The sequence below is a fragment of the Quercus robur genome, chromosome 11, assembly GCF_932294415.1.
Source record: "Quercus robur chromosome 11, dhQueRobu3.1, whole genome shotgun sequence".
NCBI classification, from domain to species: domain Eukaryota; kingdom Viridiplantae; phylum Streptophyta; class Magnoliopsida; order Fagales; family Fagaceae; genus Quercus; species Quercus robur.
This window is the reverse complement of record NC_065544.1, coordinates 55,403,769-55,413,469: the sequence shown is the minus strand read 5'-3', so window position 1 is coordinate 55,413,469 and position 9,701 is coordinate 55,403,769. Positions and strand designations below refer to the sequence as shown.

The following is a 9,701-nucleotide window of genomic DNA, read 5'->3' as shown; positions in this document are numbered from 1 at the left end:
AGAAAGTCGTGTGGTAAATTGTGATTGTTAAAGCATAAAGTGGAACACTTAAAGTAGACAAATGATTTTTATTTAAAATTTTTATTTAGGGTAAATTACATATTTGGTCCCTACCCTTTACACCATATTTTAATTTAGTCATTAACCTTTCAATTGTGTCAATTTGATCCCTAACCTTTCAATGTCGTGTCAATTTAGTTCCTGATGTTATATCTTAGATGAAAATTGCTAACATGACAAATAGCCAAAATAAAATTTAAGTTTATTGTCTTATCAACGTAAACTAATTTTTTGTTTTGACCATTAGACACGTTATAAATTTGCATTCAAAAGATATCGTTAGGGATTAAATTGACACGATACTAAAGGGTTAGAGACCAAATTTACATAATTGAAAGGTTAAGGATCAAATTGAAATATAGTGTATAGGATAGGAACCAATTACGTAGTTTACTCTTTTATTTATTATATCTAAAGGAGAGAGACCAAACTATGGAAGTTTGCTCTTGAATTAGATGCTTTGTAACTAATTATTTCATCTACATGAAAGCAATGTACCAATGAACATAGTCTAACAAACATATTTCAATAGGCTAACCAACAAGTCAAGGTTCCTCTAAATTAATTGAAACGTTTACTCCTTACCTAGCAAGGTATGATGGATGGGTGCATTTAAATGTCCCAAGAAAAAATGGTTCCCATATGTTGCACATAGCATTCATAGACATAAATTAAATCATTGTCAGAGAAAGAGCTTGGAAGCTAAATATATGACTAAGAACAGTATAAATTTATTGGAATGATGATTACAAATCAGTGAAACATCCAAAGTCTAGATCTCAATTATTTTGGACCAATTGTTATTAAATATATATATAAATGTCGGAAGCAAATGGATATGCCTCAAGACCAGATTCTTTTCAAGAAGATCACATGGACTAATTAAATCTAGGATAAAAACCAGGAAAAGTCTGATTGCAGTAAACTTGATATAAAATATGCAAATGGAGAAGATCCTTTGACTTTCTTTCCAAACAAGATCTGATTTAGAACTTTCATGTCAGAATCAGATCAGAATGACCTCCAATCCTGTTGTTCTGTCCCCTAAAGCGTACTTTAAGAAGTTATGTACTAAAGAAGAGCTAAAATTAAAGCATGTTCATCACAATATGTCTCTACTGTATGGTCAATGAGGCCATTATATTAAGCTTGTGAACCTCATATATATGAGTTGTTAAGATGGAAGCTTCTGACGCATGTTGGTCTGTTGGTGCTTCATAAACCAGGCAAGATTTCTATGATACAGGATGCTATTGGCAATTTGATTGGAAATACTTTTTGTCAATTCAACAGCTACCATTCAAGTTGCCTGTGATATCAAGGGATTTATTTATTTTTCTTACAACAGGTGGGGAAAAGGGTGATTAGAACCCAGGTTCTCCCCATTGAAGAATCGGAAAATGCTAATGAACTACAAGTCTACAAGGCTCTTGGCCTATGATATCAAGGGATGCTATAGAGTAATGATGGAATTTTAATTGGAAAACCAGTTTACATGAAGAAAAGTATAAAATACAAAGCATCATTTTTACTTGGGGATCATCTCTTTAGCTAAAGTAAATTGAAATCAGTTTCAGAATTCAATTTCTAGTTAGAGAGAACTGTTGGAAATAGGCTATCAGTCCCTTAGTGATGCAGGATTAAGTCTTAAATATAGGTAGTGCTATTTTAGGATAATTAGCATCATATAAACATCTTATGTATTAAATGTCACAGTTGGTTCAACTAATACCATAAGTGCATGCTTATGTGCACAGCAGCTTACCCAAGATTAGAGATATATTAAAGGGATGATCCTCTCAAAGCATGCAATGCCTTTGAACAGATCAACTGTAATTGTTAACTATAATTAAGGATATTAGAAAATTCTAAAGATACTTTTGAAGCTTAAAGAAATTAAACTAATATAAATGATCCACCTAATTGGTACAGATACAAGTAACAAATATTAAGCCTGCTCTTTAAAGGATGATAGTTGGTATAAATTAGAGACAACTTGTGGAAACAGACTATCAACATTCTCTGAACCAAAGAGAATGATGGGTTTAATGATTAGAGAAGGAAGAGAAGAATTTATTTTATATCAAGAGAGAAACTAAAAGTTGAATGAATGACATTCCTTGCCAATATCAGCGTTATAACTTTCTTTTTTCCTTTTTCACTGAACACACTGAGGATCTGACCAAAACTTCCCACACAATGGCTATTAAGAATCAAATTATGAATTTATGAGATAGATTCTTTCAAAGCATAGACTAATTAAAGTAGTTTGTAAAATAGTAGTGCTAGTGCAAAACGTATGACCTGATGATGGGTGACTTGACTTCTTCACCACATTTGATTCGGTTTTTGATGGGAAAAATTCATATAAAGTAGACAAGGCACTATAAAAGTCATGTTGCTGAGTTCATTGAAAATGATTTACTTAGATCGTCAAGGTCATCCTGATTTTCTCTTTAATATAAAACTCTATAATAAGTTCATAACTGTTTCTTGAATTCTAAAGTTATGTATGGTGGGAAAGTCAGTTGAATATATGGGGGTACCACTAAAGTGTTAAAAGTAGCACATAATCCTATGTTCTTAATAGCTCATTATAACACTCATAAGAGATTTGTGGAACGGTTCAGTGTTTTCTACACAAGTGGCATAGAAAAAAAATATAATCAGTGAGGAGGGCATAAAGGATTTGGTCTTAGCCATGTATTTATAATTTGTAATATTAAATTGGAACAGAAGTTGCATAAAATGAAACAGACCTATCCTCTCCTGGACACCATTTTATGCCAATATTATTCTCTACCCTTATCCCTTTATCTGAATAAAAAATCTTTTGTGGGTCTGAGGTCGTTGCCTTTTGAAGTGGTTTACTTACATATAGCTGATGTGACATTTGGTTACTTACTAAGATAAGATCAATGTTGATTTACCAGTGTCTGCTAAAACTTGTTTTAAATAGAAAATTTTCAAATTCACTTTTGTTCTGGGATAAGTATTTACTGAAGAGATCCAAAGAGTGTGTTATTCACAAATATGCAGTGCATGGTAACTCTGCCCCTGCCATGTGGATAACAAAATTGAAAGATTTATTGACAAATTTTGTCACTTCAATGTCACTTGTTCATCCATTGTTAGTTAGGTCAATCTGTAGGTACATTAAATTACACTAGTGTAACCCACCATCTCTTGATTTTAATTGTACTGAGATGGTTGACAAAGAATTGCTAAAAATATTTTGCAGTTGCAACAAGAACCGCTGAAAAATATGAACAGCCTATTTTAACAGATGATGCTTGCAAGTTCCATTCCCAAGGCTATAAAACCTCTCAGGTTCTCCTTAATTGTGACAAATAACTCTACCTCAAAGTTCTCTAGTTATGATGGTGGCCAAATACTCTTCAATAAAGATTTAATGTGTATTCATCAAAAAAAAATTTGTGTGTAAAGGGACTAGGAAGTAAAGAAAGCACTGATTCTGTTTTTCAAAAACAAAAAGACAATGCTAGATTCTGATTTTCTGTTTTATTGTTGTTATCTAAATTTTAGTTTGAACCAGTAAACAATTCGGTTGGATTAATCAAGCAGCATTGGTTCAACATTTTAGTATCACAAATCTATACCTGATGTTTCAAATTGCAGTCTAATCAGCAACTCTCACTACAAAACATTTGCTTCTATTTTCCCCCCATGAAGTTAAGGCCTCGCTTCTAAACTCATCAAACAGTTGCACTACATTCACATGGCTTTTTGCTCAATATCCAGGAGATGGGCCTGATAGTATCATAACATATCAGACATAAGGGACCTAACTAGTGATCAAATCCATTTACATGACTGACTCAAGATCCATGAGATGGATCATATATATAGCTGCTTATTACTGTTACAGTGTTACACTACTGGACCTGACAACTAGACCAAACAAATGTTAGACTACATTACATATAGCTTGTAACTCAAAATCCATGAGATGGATACCACAATCCAATGTCAATAGGGACCCACTAGTCACTACTTAGTGGACTAGATCTGTAAAGTTATAGCTCTAATTCCAAAAGATGGATCCAAAAGTAGTAGTTGGAACTCAAAATACAACAAATGAACTGAGAGCCAAGTATCATATTCAATCAGGCCTTGACTGCTGAACTATTCAAATGCTAAACCACTTTCCAATAGTTGCAAATCCAAAATCCACACCAAATGGAACATTCACATAATGGTGTTAGTTAAGATGAATAAGGACCATGTTGATCAGAGTAATAATATGTTGTGTAGTTCTGAACAATCCCCATGAGAAAGGGCACCAAAACCTATTTCTAAATAATGACAAATCATTGCCATTTCAGTACGTGATAATAAGACCTGTCAAGCCATTTTGCCAAAAAAAAAAAAGGAAAGATACATCCGTACATACACTCAAGAATGTATGAATTAATACATCAAACACCATTGGTCTCTGCATACCCAATCAAAGCACATGAAAAACAAAGAAAGATTCACCAACCTCGATTTAACAACCTTTGTAAATTTATTACTAATGAGAAGTAAGTGTTTTTCCATGTTGTCTATCAAACACAAACTGTTTGTCTCCTAATTGTGGAGACAACTAAGTACAACTTTTCCATCAAAGTCACATATCAATTGTTACAAAATATACCACGATAGAATATACTAAAAAAAAAAAAAAACTAAACCTAGTAAAATATACCATCAGATAAGCAGAAAGAGAAACCCAATTGCTAAAAAAAAGAAAAAGAAAAAAGAATCTAGCTTTATATTTATCTAAAACTTCTTTCAAAGTCCCAACCTTAAATCCAAAGTCAATCCTGAAGTAGCAGTATAAGAAGATGAAGACCCATCTTCCATTGGTGCAGGCATATTCAAGTCCAGACCACAAGTAGTAACCCCTTCTTCTCCTTTCTCCCAATGACACCTCTTATGTCCACCCAAAGCTTGACCACTTGAAAAAACCCTCAAACAAATGCTACACTTGTGCCCACCCAAAACCATTAACATCTTCTCCTCCTCCAAAGCAGCCCCAACGTCCCTTTCATTATCACCATGCCCAACAACACTCTGGTCTTGAATATTATCAAACTCATCACCATCACTAGCACTACTCCTTGTTATTGCAAAACAACCCTTCACATTCTTGTGACTAGCCCTGTGCCCTCCCAATGCCTGGTGCGACCCAAACACCTTCTTACAACTCGAACACTCGAACCGGCACCCCATCCCCGCCGGCCCCACCATCTCCACCGCCGCCACAGATTCCCTAAAAAACCCATCAAACTCCGCTTCAATTACACTTCTCTCGCTAGCCCTATCAACCCCACTGGCCAGCATTAACAAACACGAAGCAATCTCATGATCCTCTTCACTCACCGCCGGTGCCATAACCGCCAGCGGCTGCCCCGAAGGCGAGCCGGGTCGCCGGAGATTTGGCGGGGGGTTAATACCGCGCCATTGCCGTTCCGGGTGGCAACGCATGTGTCCGAACAACGCCTTCCACGACCAGAATTTCTTCCCGCACTCGCTACACGGCCGAGTGATCTTCGGCGCACCCGGGTCCGGCTTCTTGCTGTACTTCGGCTTCCCCACACCAGTGCTCGAACCCGTCGACGTGTCATCGATTCTGATCAGCTTTGTACGCTTCTTTCTGGGTTTCTGCCGGGGCTTCTCGGGGACCACAGCAACGTCGAGAGACGGAGGAGAAGGCGAGAACCGGAGACCGGAGTCAGTAGTAGTAGTAATGGTGGTCATCATATAAGAGGAGTTTCTGAGAAGAAAAAAAAAAAAGTGAGAAATTGGAGGTGGGTTTGTATTTGTAAGATGGACAGTTACTAGGGTTTGTGAGAGACAGAGACAGAGAACGAGAGTTTTGAACATGGGCGGTTATTTTCAGTTGGGAAGTGACGAGGGGTGGTTATATAATGTGTGAGTGTGAAATTACTAGGATGTCCCTGTGGTTTAAGGTTTGTGAGGGGTGAAATGGTAATTTTGCGAATGGATATACTTGGGGCCGAAGGAATATATGTACGGAAGAGTTGAAAAGTTGAAACGTGGTCACTACTCTCACTACTACAACTACTGGTGTGTACTACTACTAATCACAGTGGTTTTCGGGGATTAACTAACTGTTTTCCCTTTGTTTATGCTTAATTGCCTTAATTATAAACACTTTCAGCTTAATGAGGCCCTAGTTTTTTTTTTTTGATGAAGTTATTTCACTGAATTTATGATACCCACTAGAGTCATGAACTACTAGCTTTGTGCATCCACTAATTAGCTCTCTTGTTTGTTACTCTTTATTTTTTGTTTTGGAAAAGAAGAAAGATAGCTAGATCTCTTGTTTATTACTTGAGAAACATTTTAATTGAACCAAAAAAAAAAAAAAAACCCCATTTAGGTGTTAAACATTTCACTTGTAACTTGCGCATCCACTAATTAGCTCTCTTGTATATTACTCGTTTTTTTTTTTTTTTTTTTTTTTTTTTTTTTGTTGGGAAATAAGAAAGATAGCTAGGTCTCTTGTTTATTACTTGAGCAACATTTTAATTGAAAAAAAAAAAAAAAAAACCCATTTAGGTGTTAAACATGACATTTGGTGAGAGCATTCACATCAAATGTGCTAAAATATAACTAAAATGTTATTTTAACACTCCAAAACACTAAAACTAAAACTCTACCATGTCAAAAATGTCAAACTAATAATTTTTTAACACTTAGTTACAGTAAACTGCTAGTTAGATGGTAAACACAAAAAAGTTATTTAAATGATTGTTAGAGAGAGAGACCTATTGTAAAATAAAATATATATATATATATATATATATATTTAAATAAAGTGGTAAAAGAATAGAGTATTTGATATTAAGTGCATTGTAAAATGATATGTTAAAATAGATAAAGTAACTTTTTGTCTTACTAAAAGTTAATGTGAATGTTTTAGTTAAGCTTTTGAGCACAAAATATTATTATATGAATTATAAGCAGAATGTAAATGATTTAATATGATTGGCAGCATTAGCATTTGGGGATGTAAAAAAAAAAAAACCTAATTTGCATTTTTAAACACTACTTTATCTATTTTACCAATTTATTTTACAACTCACACTACATCACAGTTTTTATTTTTACATATAACTCAATAAAATAATATAAACAATCCAATAAAATAATATAAACTACCTAATAAAATAATATAAAGTACTATTCTCTTTTTTTTTCCCTCCCACTCACTTTTTCTCTTCACACACAATCACAAGATTAAACTAATATATGCAACCTTACCATTCATAGGTTGCAAATTTTTTTAAGTTTACAAATCCGAATGGAATGGGTTCTGGGTGGCTTGAGTTATAAAATAGCAACTGAGGGTGTTTACACTATATTAGAGTCACAACACAACTTACAAATTACAATCTAGTGCATCCACTATATTATACTATTTATTAATTATTACTTAATTATTACTAGTGTACTACTACTAGTCAGTGGTTTTCGGGGATTAACTAACTGCTCCCTTTGTTTACGCTTAATTGCCTTAATTATATTTAGTGTGTTGGTATTAAACACTTTCAGCTTGATGAGGCCCTAGTTAGGTGGCTAAGATGAAGTAATTTCACTGAATTTGTGATACCCACTAGAGTCACAAACTACTAGCTTTGTGCTTCCACTAATTAGCTCTCTTGTTTGTTACTCTTTTTTTTTCTTTTTCTTTTTTCTTTTTTTTTTGGGAAAGAAGAAAGATAGCTTGGTCTCTTGTGTTATATACTTATATTACTTGACCAACATTTTATTGAAAAAGAAAAATCCATTTAGGTGTTAAACATGATATTTTGGTGAGAGTATTCGCATCAAAAGTGCTAAAATGCTATTTCAGCATCCACAGCACTAAAATTTCACTATATCAAATGTGTCAAACCTATAATTTTTAACACCTAGTTATAGTAAATTGTCATCTCTAACAATTGACAATTTATTGTGAATTGTTAAAATAAATAAAGTAACTTTTTGAGTAGTTAAATTTTTTAGCACATTTGATGTGAATGTTTTTGTTAAGCTTTTGAGCACAAAATATTATTATATGAATTATAAGTAGAATGTATATAAACTAATATGACTGGCATCCATTAGAATCAAAACAACCACTTGCAAATCACAATCTAGCGTATCCACTATTAATCTATTTGTTTATTACTTAGTACTCTTTTGAGAGAGTTTATTTAAATAAATTTATTGAGCTTAATAAATAAATCCGAAAAAGTGTTGTATAACAATATTTAAGAAAAATGAAATTTCAAGAAGTTATACATAAATCAAATTAGTTAAATAAATGGGGGAAAAAAAGATGTAACAAACAAGACCTTCGAGCAAGGTTTTATTTCATAGGATTTCATTGATGTAAATATGAATCATGACTTTTGAGTAGAATTTGTAGTGTTTTTGTGTTAGAAGCTAGAACCTCATTCTCTCTCACTTTTGAGTGTGTATTTGGTTTTTTGGTTTTTTTTATTTTTTTTATTTTTTATTTTTTATTTTTAAATATGGGTTAGAATAAAAAATTTATTTGGATCTTTTCTTTCAACCCCACAAATTTTAGTATGTATTTGACGCTAAGGGTTGAAGTGAACTATCTGAAAAGAAAATGAATTATGGGTGTGTGTGTTAACCTCAAAAAATAAATAATAAAGTTTAGGTGTTAAACATGACAGCCGTATAAGTTAAGCTTTTGAGCACAAAATTATACGGTATGAAGTATAAAATCAGAAAGTAAATGAATTCATGATTTCATTTCTGAGATGGGCTTTGGAAGATTCAAAGACCAATAAAAGATGACAGTTGTTTGTGACAAGGAAGCTGACCGGCTAATTGGATTGTAATTTTAGAACTCACTGGGCACGAATTCTTCAGCCCAAACAAGTCCAATATATTTTGCCTGGACATAATAGTGAGGAAAAAACATACAACTAGCGTTTGCTATTTCTGGTACTAGAGGAATTATCCAAGACATCGGTCTACAAGAACCACACATCGGCAGACCCTAAATGTTATGACACATTGGTTGCACACAATTAGTGCATCTTGCAAAGAACTTTGTAATTCAATTGACACTTTTCAATATTTCCAACACAGAAAAAGTTCAAATCTCCTCCCATAAAATTATATATATATATATATATATATATATATATATATATAATCCTGATACCCACAATAAATGTTTTCCCCCTCTAAGACACCAAAAAAAAAAAAAAAAAGAAGAGGTGAACTTTCCACCTACCTGTTTTTGCAGCCATAACACGTGTTGGCTAGCATCCACAACCGGTTTTCATATCTCATCTTATTTTACCATCCTAAAAAGCTACTTTATTAATTATACCATACCATTTTACAATACACCCGGCATCCCAACTTTTATTTTCCTATTCTACTCATCAAAATAATATTTCTACATAATAAAATACACTTTATCATTAAAATAATATTTTCCTATTCTACTTTATCATTAAAATACTTTTTTTTTTTGGATGTGAGATTGCACTGTAGCGCTATGCCAAAAAAATTTGGCCGGTCCCAGGTATAGCCATCCAATTGCTGGAGCAATTTGGGCCCAAATGCCAAATGAAATTTACAAT

General features: G+C 33.4%; 1 protein-coding gene across 1 annotated transcript; it reads right to left on the bottom strand.

Moving 5' to 3' along the window:
• Positions 1–4,854: 4,854 nt before the first annotated feature.
• On the bottom strand, positions 4,855–5,875 carry LOC126706335 (zinc finger protein ZAT3-like). The gene has a single exon (XM_050405754.1). It carries the CDS (start codon positions 5,824–5,826, stop codon positions 4,855–4,857), a length of 972 nt encoding a protein of 323 aa, XP_050261711.1. The 5' UTR covers positions 5,827–5,875.
• Positions 5,876–9,701: the final 3,826 nt, after the last annotated feature.

Bases quoted from the DNA above. Each gene is read 5' to 3' on its own strand.
- LOC126706335 (XM_050405754.1), bottom strand. From the start codon at position 5,826: ATGATGACCACCATTACTACTACTACTGACTCCGGTCTCCGGTTCTCG.